The 15,337-nt window shown below is 37.3% G+C and overlaps 1 protein-coding gene across 2 annotated transcripts in view; it reads right to left on the reverse strand.

Moving 5' to 3' along the window:
• Positions 1–2,144: 2,144 nt before the first annotated feature.
• The window catches only part of LOC127453047 (FH1/FH2 domain-containing protein 3-like), a 66,893-nt gene continuing 53,700 nt past the window's right edge, over positions 2,145–15,337 (reverse strand). Inside the window, exons 15-22 of one of the 2 annotated variants that reach the window (XM_051719048.1) lie at positions 14,922–15,041; positions 13,771–13,932; positions 12,904–13,094; positions 11,449–11,641; positions 8,000–8,023; positions 5,924–6,104; positions 5,316–5,477; positions 2,145–2,594 (exon numbers count right to left, since the gene is read on the reverse strand). In XM_051719048.1, the coding sequence (XP_051575008.1) occupies positions 2,512–2,594; positions 5,316–5,477; positions 5,924–6,104; positions 8,000–8,023; positions 11,449–11,641; positions 12,904–13,094; positions 13,771–13,932; positions 14,922–15,041 (1,116 nt within the window). In that variant the 3' untranslated portion in view covers positions 2,145–2,511. The remainder of the gene's footprint in view (positions 2,595–5,315; positions 5,478–5,923; positions 6,105–7,999; positions 8,024–11,448; positions 11,642–12,903; positions 13,095–13,770; positions 13,933–14,921; positions 15,042–15,337) is intronic. The other variant, XM_051719049.1, reaches the window with a different exon arrangement.

Consider the following 15,337-nt stretch of genomic DNA (forward strand, 5'->3'; position numbering starts at 1 on the left):
TTTTCACCATGCGGTTCAGGGCTTCTGTATGTAATGAATCAGTAAGTGAAATCAAAATGAACCATGATGAATCAAAATACCCAATACTATTTGGAAAGCCACGAACATGGACAAGTGGAGTGATACAACCAGTGAATTGTCCATTGCTGATAAATTAAATATCAGGACTCTTGGAATATTGCTTGGCCAATCAAATTCACAGGCTGGAACTAACTGTTGTGTAAAACAAAGTAATATTAAGTCAGTCATTTTTACCTTAGTTAGTTCTCATGTCTGCGGCAATTAGTAGCTCAAGAAACGTTGTCTATGCACACACAATTACAGTATTACCAAGAAAGAAATAGTCCAACTCAGTGTTCTAAATGTTGCTTTAAAAGCTTTTTATTGCAAAGTACAGTAAATGCATTTTCCTTTTGGAATTTAGAGGTCAAATTTTCACATTCTAGATGCTTTTTTTCCCCCCAATACCAACATTTATGGCACTTGTAGCAATGGGTGAAACTCTGTATGCAAGTGCAATTATAATATCAAAGGCCATTTGAGCAGGAGTGCAGGGTGGCTGGATGCATGACAATGTTTCAAGTCCGTGCTTCATAAACACATGAAACATGACATAAAAGCGAAATTCACAGGGTTTCATGATGTCACAGGCTCCCTCCATACATCCCTAATATAATGACAATGGCGCCTGCTGATATATCTGTTATTATTCGAACCATGCATGGCTTAATTTTTCTTAAATTAGAATTTTCACAGAATAACACTGTTTTTGACCTATAATACACTATTCTATACAAAATACAAACAAACCATGAACACAAACCAAAAACGTAAACGTTTAAGTGACATTTACACAATTTTACAGCATCTGTCTTATGTTTAGCCTCTACATCATGGTTCTACTTTACATTTATCTAATCTCTTATCCACATAACAATACTCAGAGTAAAAATCTGAGGGAAAGGTGAAAAAAAAGGCAATAATACTCCATTTCAAAATTTCTTTCGAAATTGCATGCTACACATGATAAGGTGCTGAATGGTACTTCTAACATAAACAGTGGAGTTGTCTCTGTGGTAAATCTGTGTGGGTTGTGATCAACTGTAATGGGTTTACCAAACACATAATAGTGAGAAGTTTACCGACACTAAAGCTTGATATGCACTACAAATGCCAATCTGAATGTTTCCCTCTTTTTCCCTTTTCCTGAAATGCCAATAACCAAATTCACATTGAAATGCCTAGGGAACATGGTCTTCCATACCATTAAAACAAAAAGGCACCCATTTGTTCAAAACAATATCAATATTTTTGATTAAACATGGCTTGATATCCTTTCATTTAGTTAGACGATTGTCTTAAAGTCTTTACCTAAAGAATATTCAATGTTGACAAAACTAATGAGGAAATTAATACGTTCGAAGGGGAGAAAAGAAAGAGAAGGCTTTTTTAGCTCCCTCACATTTGTGTGCAAAGTAATATGATAATCTTTATCCATGTTAAACAAGTTTTGCTCACACAAGAGGACTTTTAGTATAACAGTGTATGTGGTCTTTTTAGATTATTCTCATATTGTTGTATACATTTTAACAGCTTGCAAGCAGCCTGACATGTGAAATGCAAGAAGCCCTGTTTGTTTAATCAAGTAAAAAAAAAAAAAAAAAGGTTTTACCACAGCCAGAGAATCCCTCATGAGTTACATTAGAAATAAATGCTGAAGGTGCTACTATCAATGCAATCTGTATTTGAACTAATGGAAGATGAATGGACATCCAGTCTTCTTCAACACACAATTCTTTGGGTTCATTCTCAAGGCCACAGTGGTAGGAGACTGCCTTCAGTCTCTGTACTGGATAACTGGACAGTCAGCATACTACAGGCATTGTGTGTGTAAGCATCTACAAACATTGTGCATCAGGAAACAACTGTGCTTGTTTGTTGTGGATAGTAAGTTAACAGTCCACAGGTAAATAGCATTCAAAAGTAGGAGCAGTGGACTTTGCACCTGAGTGGTTTTAAGAACCTCGGGACAGTGTGCAATATGCCAGTGGTTAATAATAATATTTATAATTATATATTTTTTTAATATTATAAATACTTTTTAATATGTTTAATTTAACATATTGTTTATATATATATATATATATATATATATATATATATATATATATATATATATATATATATTCTGGTACTGTGATGAGTCTCCACTTTATCCAATGTCCAAATCTGGCTCCTGAAGCAAAACCAGTTCAGAACCACTGCAATATGCCAATGTGGGTGTGGCTAGTAAATGGAGAAAAGGTTTGACTGCATGTCCAAGGTTAAGTATAGTAGTATATTATTCTCACAGTAGTCTGTGAGTCCACAGCAATAACCATGTACAACACAAACTGAAAAAATGCACCTGCTCAAGATCCACATCACATCAAACTCTTTCAAGATTACGTGTGTTTCTGTGTTTCAGAGAGAAAGAAAGAGAGGGAGAGTGTTTGCTGAGGCCCTGAGCATTCACACTTGCATCTCAGAGCCGCTGGCCAATCCCAAGGCCTGTGCCTCCTCTGGTGTAAGACCATTCTTCAGTGTTCGTCTTACTATAGAGAGAGAGGACAGAAAGAAAAATAAGGAAGGGGTGTACAATCTCTGCTTAGAAAATGATATATGCATGCTTGTTATTGCAAAGAGGAATGAGTGAGTGAGAGCCTGTGCACTGCGGAGAATGGGATGAATATGGGTAGCTACTGCAGAGAGTTATGTACATTTAACATATTTACACTTCTTAATTAAAGATTAAGTGTGTAATTTTTTCCTATCCTAGTTTAATATGCAGAGACAACTGTAAGTACGGTATTTGTTAGTTCAAGTATTCCCAGAAAAGCACACGCTGTACAGGCGCTCTGTGTATACATCAAGCACAAAAATGTGTGAACAAGCTTCCTTCATGAACATGTGAGACAAGGAGACATCAGATATAAAGCTGTTTTCTGTTTCTCACCCAAAACCGATTGTATTGCTTCAGAAGACATGGATAAAACCACTCAAGTCATAGGAATTACTTTTATGCTGCCTTTATGTGCTTTTTGGAGCTTCAAAGTTTTGAACCCCATTGACTTGCATTGTATGGGCAAAAACACATCTTATATATATCCTATCTTATTTGTTTGTGTTCCACAGAAGCAAGAAAGTCATAGGAGTTTGAGATTGCATAAGAGTGAGTACATGTGTCAGGATCCTGACACTCTTGTTGAGTTTTCTTTATGTTGGGATCCTTTCGCCTCTTTTTCTGTGTTGTCTCAGTCTTGTGTTTCTTGTGTCAGGATCCTGCCACTTCGGTTGGACTGGTTTATAGTTTTGTGGCTGGATCCTGACACTAATGTTGCATGAGCGCACTTAGCTTTGTGTTTTCTCATTGCCACGTGCACTTGTGTCCTGAGTGATACCCCACCACTCGTTTACCTCATTACCTCGTTATCAGTTTACTGTCCCCACCTGCTTCCCTCGTTACCCTCTTTAGTTCCTTCCCTATTTATTCTCCCTGTGTGCTCTGTCTTGTGCCAGTTCGTCATCATTATTCTCATGAACAGTCGGTTATGGTTATCTTGTTGGTCTAGTGTGTTTTGTTGATTTATGTCTTTGTTTCTCTCCCTTTTGAGGGTTTTTGTTTCTGTCTTTAGTCTAGTTGGTTTTGTTTGTGTCTTTTTTTTTCCTCCTTCTGTTTATTTCCATTGTGAGAGCTTTGTTTTCTGTTTTTTTTTTTTTGGGTGTCTTTTTTCAAATAAAAGCCCATTTACATCCATCCTGCATCTGGGTCCTCATCTCTCAGTCTGGCAAACCCTGACAAAATGATCAGAGCTGCGTTTCCCAAAAGCATTGTAAGCCTAAGTAGATCGTAAAAACCATTGGTGCCAATGGTCTCTTCAACTTAAGTTTGCGATGCTTTTGGGAAATGAAGCCCTGAACTATTCCTTTAAAAATGCAATTCACACAAAACAATTACTTGAACACACCTCTGCTATGATGAACAAAGTCAAAGTCATTTTGGGGGTGTTTATACTTTGTCACTTCATGCGTTTTTACTAAAGACCAGGTATAAATGCCCTGCAAGAGGGAATAAAGATGGATATAAATCCTCAGAAGGTGGTTTGAGATGTATTCCAGATGAAACTTGCCACCTGAACACCACTAGTTTAGGTCCCGTCCTGCTGTAAGGGGTAAGCTCCTCTCCACTGACGCCATCAGAATTAAAGTGATACGGTGTTACAAACATGCAGGTAGCCATTTTGTTGTCATGTGATAAAAAATAAAACATAAAATCTAGAAGACCTCTTTACACCCTCATGACTGTGTGAAGTTTAAAAAAAAAACACATAATGTGTTACATAAAATACATAAATGCATTGCAAAGTGCTACAGACGCATTATTACTGATAAAGTCAATGGAGGAAATGCATTTTTTATGAATGCAGAATTCAACACAAAAATAACTCATAATATCCCACAAGCACAGTTGCAATGGTAGTGGCCTGATAGAGGTCACTTGTGACAAGGAGGAGGGCATGGCCAGGCCGTGAGGGTGCACAGCCGGCGCTGAATCAGATGATCAGAGGGAGAGTGAGATAAAAGGGGGCCGGAGACGCCAGTTCGAGAGGGAGAGAGATGCACGTGGCCGCGCTGCATGTGTGTCCTTATTTTTTATGTTGTTCATTTATATCACTAAAAGTTACGTTTCCTGTCAGCCAGTTCCTGCCTCCTCCTTGCCCGTCTTTAACTGTTACAATGGTGCTGAAACCCGGGAGGGAGGAGGGATGCGCTGTCGCAGAGTCCTCGCCACTGCCGTCTGCCAAGAGCCGGAGGAACCGCTGCCATCCACCGAGAAGGGGAGGAGCGGTTCTGTCCGTCAGGGGTCGGAGGGCTTCCTGCCTTCCATCGGGGGAGGAGCAAGCTGTCGTCCGCCAGAGGGTGGAGGAGCGGTTGAGGACCGGGCGACAGCGTGTCCACGAACCGGCACGCAAGTTTTTCTCTCTCCCGCTTGTCATTTCCATCTCCACATGCCTCCCCTGTCTCTCCTCCAGGCTCAGAGGAGGCAGGGGGGCCGGAGACACCAGTTCGAGAGAGAGAGAGACGTACGCAGCCACGCTGCCTGTGTGTCTGTGTGTCCTTATGTTTTAAGTTGTTTTAAGTTCGTTTATATCATTAAAAGTTATGTGTACTGTTCAGCCGATTACCACCTTCTCCTTGCCCATCCTTATACTGTTACATCACTGTATCACTCCAGTCGTTTGTGAGGTGTGTGTGCTTGGAACACGCAGACTTACAGGATTTGCGGTTGGCTCGGGAGCGTCTCCTCTCGCGGGGCTGCGTGCGCTGACTGGGGCCCTGAGTGGCTGATTTCACAATACGCTCCATAATCTCATCTGCTGTGTCATTTGTGCAATTAGAAGCGTCTTCATTTGCAGCAGACAAAAGTGCCATATGGCCTACAAAATAGCAGGGAGGGAAGAAGAGAGAAAGAAAGATTTTTCATCAGGGATGAAATATTTAAAGGCTCTGTGAAATGATTGGATGAGCACAGTTTTCTTTCCTGCATTGACATATTTCCTGTTGAAACTGGAAGTTGGGGTGGGACAGGTTTCCCCCTTTTTAAAATCAGCAAATACCTTTAGTTTCTCATTTTAGAGAGCATTTGATTGGACAAAAATTTGGATACATGCCTAAGTGCAAAGAAACTGCAAATTGTAAACATGTATCGGCTAAAAGTTCATTTCGTCAACTTTAAGGAGTACGTTAGCATAAAGCTAGATCTCAAAACGAACAGACAAGGACTAAAAGTCTTAAAACTCGCATTTTGAATTTCATGGGACTTTTACAGCTACTGCAAATCAACAGTATCAGTATCTGAAACTGAATATGTTTTTGAATATACCTCGACTGGCTCGTGTTCGTGTGCGGAGGCCAGGGAGTACTGAGGAGGCACTATCGCCGCCCTGCAGGCTATTCCGAAGTACTGCAGTCATGTGCTCATGTTCGACTGCGTCCTGGGTATAGCACAAACCCTGTGGCTGAGAGTCCTGTCCCTCCAATGGAGTGCCTGCAAACTTTCCACTCTGAAGAGAGAAAAGGATGTACACTGTATATGTTAGGGCTGTCAATTTAATGCATTAATTTAGAGCAATTAAATCTATAAAAAATAACGCATTAAAAAAAAAAAAAAAAAAAATCACACAATTAATCATGTACCCGGAATGTAAAAAGGAATATTCCTATCATCGGAGCAATTCAAGCTTGAAGTACCATCTGTTTTCAACAGGGGGCAGTAAGCAAAACTCCAGCTTTATAGGTAATGTGCAGCTGTACACATGAACAAATCTAACTCAGGCTTACTTGAGAATAGTGACAGCACAAGATGAGGACGCATTCTTGCATTCAAACACAGCTGGATATATAGATTGACAAATTTAGTTGCAAAATGCATTGCTGTGGACTGTAGGCCAATGATAGGCTTCTGTTCAATAATGTGAAAATAAACAATATATTGCCAAGGCACTTGCCTAAAGCCACTTTTTGTATTGTCTTATCAATGTTTTAGTCTATAAATAGCCTTCCCCAATAAGTAATGCATTTTAATTATTTGAATTACATCTATAATATGTATTCAATTTATAATTATTGAAATACAGCTATTTATAACTTAATCATTACATTTATTTGTTGTTATATGAGAGGCTTTCTCAGTGAATATTTATATATGTGATTAATTGTTATGAATTTGATTAATTAATCAGCATATCATGTAATTAATTCGATTAAACATTTTTAATCGATTGACAGCCCTAATATATATATATATATATATATATATATATATATATATATATATATATATATATATATATATATATATAAAATTACAGGTTTTATCCTTATTTTCATTTATTTCAGTGACAAATATAAATGTTTTATATCAAGGTTATGTTATGTTGACTCATGACATTATCCAATTGTAATTAAATTAAATCCTGAAAAAACAAAGTATAAATATTCTTCTGATCTATGATAAAAACTAATATACATTACCATTGTAAATAAAAAAAAAGTCACCTGAAAACATGTGTTGTAGAATATTCACAGTTGTTCATTGCATTATTCTCACATTAAAGGGATGGTTCATCCAAAAATGAAAATTCTGTCATCATTTACTAATTTAAAGAGACATACTGAAGAATGTTGAGACTACTTTTTTGTCTATAAATTGAAAGCAAATGGTTACTGAGGCTGTCAGTCTCTAACATTCTGCCTAACATCATATTTTGTGTTCCACAGAGGAAAGTCATATTGAACTAAAATAACAACACAAGGGTTAGTAAATTATGACAAATTTCTCATTTTTGGGAGAATCATCCCTTTGATATTTCAACACATTAGTAGATTATTAGTCATATCACTGAGTGGGAAACCTTTCATTCTGAAAGTTGCACTTCTGTTAGGCTTTAATCTTCATTGGATGAGGATGCTTGATTCAGAGTTGCAGGTGCATCTTAACAAAACATCTTCTAAATCAGTTTCTTTAAACATTACGTCACATGTAACCAGCCCTGACCTATCTTGAGTTAATTAGCTACAGTATATAGATTTCATATGGAGAACCACAACTGTTGCACAAGTTGGAAAAAACAAATATCACCCCCTGAACCAAGACATTCAAGGACATTCTATGTCTATGTCGACTTTCAAAACCTTTGATAGGTTAGGGGCTCACACAGGTCTACTGTGAATTTCTAACACCTCCATCAAAGTCAGTCTGATGCAGGCATCTGCCACAGAGGTATAATCGCTTACACTCTCAGTCATGACAAATCAATAGAGAGTTATTATGGAATACATTACAAACTCACACAAGATCAGGTACATGCTACACATTACAGGTCAGTGAGGTCACAGGGAAGATAATATAACACCTGTCCATGCACAAATTAACAAAAACACATTCCCACATGCATACCTCCTCCTCCTCTTCCTCATCACTCTACAGAGAAGAAATGAAAGGGGTCACATGACAGAGAAGAAGAACAGGAAATGTTGAGTTGAAAATAATGTTTGGTATGCGATAGTGTGCAGAAAACGAACCATTACAAAGTTTGCTGTCCTCATTCTAAAATGTTTAGTTGTTCTGTAATTTAAAGGCAACTCTTTATTTTTTTACTTATTTTCAGAAATAAGCATCAGTGGGTGAATCTCACGAAACCTGTCAAGAACATGTCAGGGACATATTTCACCATAATATCAAAAGAAAGAGATAAGAAATTATATTTTGCTAACAGACAAACTAGAAGCCGTTTTTTTAGGACCATTAAGATTTAGGTTTAGATAAGATTTAATAACAATAATGCAAATTTTCACCCCAATTCTCAATTCAATTCTAAAGTATATTCAAAAAAAAAATAAAAAAAATAAAAAATAATCTCTTTCTCATACCTGCAATGGAAAAAAAAGATATATAATTTAAATGTAATTAAAACATTACTGTAATATTAGTACTAAAATATAATAATAATTCACCCAAAAATGAAAATTCTGTCATAATTTGCATCATTTAGTTTTAGCACTTATGAACCTGCAATGGATGCCAAGATTTTCATTAAAAAATTACTTAAATATTGGATTAATTTTCACCAAGACCGTATTATATGCCTTCAGAAGACTCGGAATATGACGCATGAGCCACATGGACAACTTTTATGATACTTTTTGGTACCTTTTTTAAGCTTTAATGTGAGTCACTATTCACTGCCATTGTATTAAGAAGATGGACTGTGACATTCATTAAAACATCTCCTTTTGTGTTCTGCATAATCTTAATAATTCTGTGAGAATAACCATTGAGAATAATGGGAATTACAAAAAATAATGTCACATTGCACAAAATGGTCTTAAAAATAGGTTTAATTTTATATATACACTGGCGGCCAAAAGTTTGGAATAATGAACAGATTTTGCTCTTATGGAAAGAAATTGATACTTTTATTCACTAAAGTGGCATTCAACTGATCACAATGTATAGTCAGGACATTAATAATGTGAAAAATTACTATTACAATTTGAAAAAAATGTTCAGAACTTCTTAAACTACTTCAAAGAGTTCTCATCAAAAAATCCTCCACGTGCAGCAATGACAGCTTTGCAGATCCTTGGCATTCTAGCTGTCAGTTTGTCCAGATACTCAGGTGACATTTCACCCCAAACTTCCTGTAGCACTTGCCATAGATGTGGCTGTCTTGTTGGGCACTACTCACACACCTTACAGTCTAGCTGATTCCACAAAAGCTTAATGGGTTTAAGATCCATAACACTCTTTTCCAATTATCTGTTGTCCAATGTCTGTGTTTCTTTGCCCACTCTAACCTTTTCTTTTTGTTTTTCTGTTTCAAAAGTGTCTTTTTCTTTGCAATTCTTCCCATAAGGCCTGTACCCCTGAGTCTTCGCTTTACTGTTGTACATGAAACTGGTGTTAAGCGGGTAGAATTCAATGAAGCTGTCAGCTGAGGACATGTGAGGTGTCTATTTCTCAAACTAGAGTCTCTGATGTACTTATCCTCTTGTTTAGTTGTACTTCTGGCCTTCCACATCTCTTTCTGTCCTTGTTAGAGCCAGTTGTCCTTTGTCTTTGAAGACTGTAGGGTACATCTTTGTATGAAATCTTCAGTTTTTTGGCAATTTCAAGCATTGTATAGACTTCATTCCTCAAAACAATGTTTGACTGATGAGTTTCTTGAGAAAGCTGTTTCTTTTTCACCATTTTTGACCTAATATTGACCTTAAGACATGCCTGTCTATTGCATACTGTGGCAACTCAAAAACAAACACAAAGACAATGTTAAGCTTCATTTAACAAACCAAATAGCTTTCAACTGTGTTTGATATAATGGCAAGTGATTTTCTAGTACCATATTTAGCAGTTTAGCATGATTACTCAAGGATAAGGTGTTGGATTGATGGCTGTTGGAAATTGAGCCTGTCTAGATTTGATCAAAAATGACTTTTTTCAAACAGTGAAGGTGCTTTTTTACATCAGTAATGTCCATATATACTTCGTGATCAGTTTGGTGAATTAAAGTACCAATTTCCTTCCGAAACAGCAAAATCTGTACATTATTCCAAACTTTTGGCCGCCAGTGTATATATATATATATATATATATATATATATATATATATATATATATATATATATATATATATATATAGTATAAATATAAAGTATAAAATATTCTTCTGATCTATGATTAAAACTAATATACATTACCATTGTAAAAAAGTCACCTGAAAACATGTGTTGTAGAATATTCACAGTTGTTCATTGCATTATTCTCACATTAAAGGGATGGTTCATCCAAAAATGAAAATTCTGTCATCATTTACTCATTTAAAGAGACATATTGATTGAATGTTGACACTACTTTTTTGTCCTGTATATATTTGTACTGTACTGTATATATATATATATATATATATATATATATATATATATATATATATATATATATATATATATATATATTAGTGTTAATTGTCTTAAAAATAGTTTTAATTTTTCTTTATGCTAAATAATATTTCCTATTTTTTACTTCTTTTGATTTTAGGGTGAAACGTAACCTGGACGTGTTTTCGTGAGATTCTCTCCAGTACTGCATGTGGGGGAGCAAAATTATTTACCTTGAGTGCACAGTTAAAAGATTGGCTCAAAATGAGATTTCACAAATGGAAACACACATGTCTCATCCATACAAAAGCCACTTGGGCTTATTGTTTTACAACAACATAAGAAAACTTATGATACTAAGCTTCCCCCTTTACCACGGCTCTACCTCTGAAGAGCCTGCGCTTTCATACACTGTTTCCAGAGCTCCTACAGGGACATCCAAAGGTTTGGATTTTCACACAGTGATTGAATTAGACACCCCTCTTACACTGAGGAAGACCCCCGCCAAGCAAAACATGCCATGGAGGGCAATCCTGGCTGTGACTTCCCCTAAGAGAGGCGTTAACTTGGCCTCCTTAAAGCGTCTGTAGTAACATCTACCCAGGGGAAGTACAGAACTACAAAACCAATGACACTAGTCTGCTTGGTTATCACTGCTATATTATTGTTATGTAAATGGTGAGAGTGCTGTGTGGATATACTGACCACCCAGGGCTGGACAGGGCGAATACTGAACATTCACATTTGAGTGAATCAGATCTCACTGGTCTCCAGCGAATTTATTGGGGCATATGAAGTTATATGAAAGATATAAGAGCATGGATGAGATACAAGAAAGGTATATTAGTGAAATTCCTCCCTCTAGTGGTGCAATGGTGGTGCACGGAAATTGTGCCAAAGAGCTGCTTGAACTGAACTGTATAAAGAAAAGTCTAGGGTGATTGTTTAGACTGTAGGAAGTCCAACACTTACATCTGTGATCATTTTGCCACGGGTCTTGTTCCTCTCGCGGTGATTGGCTCTCTTCTGTTTCTGCTGCAGCACTCGCTCTCTGGTGGTGCGGTACTCAAGTGCAAATTCACTCAGAATCTTACTGAAGTGGTGGACGCTGACCTCTTTGATCGTGTACGGTGGGTGGCCCAGGAACAACAGGAATGAGTGAAACCTGCAGATCAAAAAATAGTTTACCCAAAAATGAAATTCTGTCATCATTTACTCTTCCTGATGTTGTTACAAACTCATTTGACTTTTTCCCCCCATTTAACACAAAATGAGATGTAATTAGTTTCAGTCGCCATTCATTTTCATTGCATCTTTTTTTTTCCAATCAATGAATTATGTTTTTATAAATATATTTACACTCACCATGCACTTAATTAGGAACACCTGTACATCTACTTTTTCATGCGATTATCTAATCAGCCAATTGTGTGGCAGCAGTGCAATGCATAAAATCATGCAGATATGGGTCAGGAGCTTCAGTTAATGCTCACATCAACCATCAGAATGGGGAAAAAATGTGATCTCAGTGATTTGGATTGTTGGTGCCACACGGGCTGGTTTGAGTATTTCTGTAACTGCTCATCTCCTGGGATTTTCACACACAACAGCCTCTAATGGTCTAATGGCTCGAATGGCCAGACTGGTTTGAGCTGACAGAATGTCTACAGTAACTCAGATAACCCCTCTGTACAACTGTAGTGAGCATCTCAGAATGCACAACACATCGAACCTTGAGGCGGATGAGCTACATTGGGCACTTTATTAGAAACATTGTGTTCCTAATAAAGTGCTCCTGAGTGTATATATATATATAATTTTATTTTTTTTTTACATTTTAAGTAATAATAGTAATCAATTTGTGCAGTGAAGAATTTTTTTCATGATGCAGAACATCTTACAAACACTTAACTTTGTGTCCAGTTTAAAAAAGGTAATAAATGCACATTCATAATCCACAGTTCACAATTTGAGCTGAAGCAATGTTACACCGATGTGGAAATTTTCTAGTTTTGAAAAAGCAACTTTTAAAAGAGCCACATATTAGGTGAACTAAATGAACAATGTTTTAAAGCACCTGTTGATCTCCTAAGCAACCAAATTGGCCCGGTTGCTAGGGAGGGTAGAGTCACAGGGGGTAACCTCCTTGTGGTCGCTATAATGTGGTTCGTTCTCGGTGGGGCACGTGGTGAGTTGAGCGTGGTTGCCGCGGTGGATGGCGTGAAGGCTCCACACATGCTATGTCTCCGTGGCAACGCGCTCAACAAGCCATGTGATAAGATGCGCGGGTTGGCGGTCTCAGACACGGAGGTAACTGAGATTCGTCTTCCGCCACCCGGACTGAGGCGAATCACTACGCGACCACGGGGACTTAAAAGTGCATTGGGAATTGGGCATTCCAAATTGGGAGAAAAAAAAAAAAAGCACCTGTTGATGATGCGGCGATGCACAATCTTAAGAATGATGATCCTTTCTGCACAGTCTTTAAGGAAGTCAGACATGCGCTGCTTGAGGGCTGCTTTTATTTCATGTTTGGCGATGACCTTCAGGTGGTCCCAGGATGCTCTGCAGCGTCGCTCCATCTGACACAGGTTTTCCTGCAGCTGATCAAAGTCAACCTAGAGAGGATAGGACAACAAACGATCAACAAGTGGGCATCAGGTTTAGTTCACTTCACAACCACTACTTCAATTCACAAAATTACTTCACTTTTAACAACAGCACAAGGAATTTAAGACAATATTCTGCCATGATCTTAATCTGAATTTTTACAGCATATTTTTCAAACCTGTAAATGATAAATTAGTAAATAAATTGGACACTCCTACTCATTCTTTATTAGTACTGTTGCCCACATTTAAGAATAATAGTCAAGTCTTCAAAACTAAGAAATACCACGAATGGAAGTATGGAAATTATATAGTGACAAAAAAGTTTAACAAATCAAAAATTAGCTTCTTCAAAGTATCTTTTTGGCAAGATTACTGCTCTACACACTCTGGATGTTCTCTCAATGAAACTTCATGAGATATCAACCTGGAATCTTTTTTAAACCATCTTGAAGGATTTCCCATGTATGCTGGCTACTTTTTTTTAGTTTTTTAAAGAAATTTGTCTACAAAACGAAGCATTGAAGCAAAATATCATGAAAAACATAAATTAGTCGACTTTTGACTCGTAGTGTATGCACTAACCACTGATATTGTCAATTTCAAAATTACAAGTATCTACTGATTTACAATAAAAGCAATTGTCTGGTACTGTAATGTTTGTCTGTATGGTATGTACGCTAACTTTAGCAGAGCGAGTGATGGCTCCAATCTCAGAGTAGAGATCTGAACTGTCTGGAAACTTCTCCACAACGATGGAGCAGACGTGATGGAGCAGAGACTGTTTGTGAACTGTGTCCTTCACCTCAGGAACTTTCTCTAGGTAACTCAGCTCAAAGCCTTTTGCCTGGAAACACACACATACACACACAAACACACAATCACAGTTAATAATCCCCCCAAATAATTGCCATATGTCAACTGTGCTTCACCTTCAGAGACCCAAGCATTGATATTGATGATAATGTGTGACTTTGGTACGCAGGGGGATACAAATTGTTAATGTTGCTATGCTTCATTTTAGAGTGTGAGCTGGCGTTATGTTATATGTAGTTTTAACTCATATTTAGTGAAAAATAGTTATTATTTAATTGCTTTAAACAAGTGTAGCTATTTTGCAGAAGTGGTTCTCTAGGGGTTTAATAAAGAAAGGAGAAAAATGTGCAATGTGTTCTGCTTTCTCACATCACAAACCTCACTTGAAAAGGAGGGAAGCTTCATATCAGACAAATTACAATGTATAAATATTTGCAGCTGAAATGCAGATGATAAAAATCAAATGCACCTTGAGAGCATTAGTCACTCTGGATCTTGTCCATCAAATCATTCCCTGAAAAAGCACTTTTACTAATCACAGGCCATTTCCACTATTTTCGTACATTATTCTGATGTAGTTTAGTAGATTACCATCAGTTTCATTAAGATACAGAGCGCTTTCAAAGTGTGCAGAGTCTACATACCCATACTCATTCTAACAAATGCTTCATTAACATATGATAAAGAGAATCTCATTCGAGTGCACTGATATACAGTAATGCGCTGGCCCAGGATCAGCCAAGCTGTTAAGTTTGCAAGGCACGGCAGAGCTTGGAATGGAGAAATCCCCACGAAGGTGACATGACTCTCACTGGCTTTGTTCTCTTGCCCAACCTCAATGGTTTACGGTAACAAAAGAAATTTCATGCCAAACTTGCCACCTTATCAGGTTTATCTCTTTCAGCTTGTTTTAATGTTATTAAGATCTAAGCGAAAACAGCAGACAGACAAAAAGAAAAACAGATGGAGATGGAGAGATTAGGGGTTGAAAGACAAGCTGTAATATAGGCTGGTTCTCACGTTGGTCCCATTGAGAAAGTTGCCAATAGCTAGCAGAGTGGAAAGGATGTAGCGTAGCGTCTTGTTATTTTCTAATTGGTCCATGCCCTCCTTCAGGTCCTGTAGTGGCTCTGCCACTTCCTGAGAGAGAAACACAATGTGTTAGAAAAATAAAAAATAGCTACAGAATGGTACAGAAGTTTGTAAAGGGTTTAGTACAAGAAAGGTCCAAATAAATTTGCCCCAACACACAGAATATTAATGTACAGGATTTGCTCTGAAATGACTTGATAGGGTGATTCTGTTCAAAGGAGCCATTATTTCAACCAAACAGCCACTGTTACCATGTCAAATAAAATACAGTAAAAATCTAGTTAAAAATAATCAAGGTATGTTTTCCTCACTGTTTTTCTCTAAATGAACACAAGAAAGAATGA

This window comes from Myxocyprinus asiaticus, chromosome 15 (assembly GCF_019703515.2).
Source record: "Myxocyprinus asiaticus isolate MX2 ecotype Aquarium Trade chromosome 15, UBuf_Myxa_2, whole genome shotgun sequence".
NCBI lineage: Eukaryota > Metazoa > Chordata > Actinopteri > Cypriniformes > Catostomidae > Myxocyprinus > Myxocyprinus asiaticus.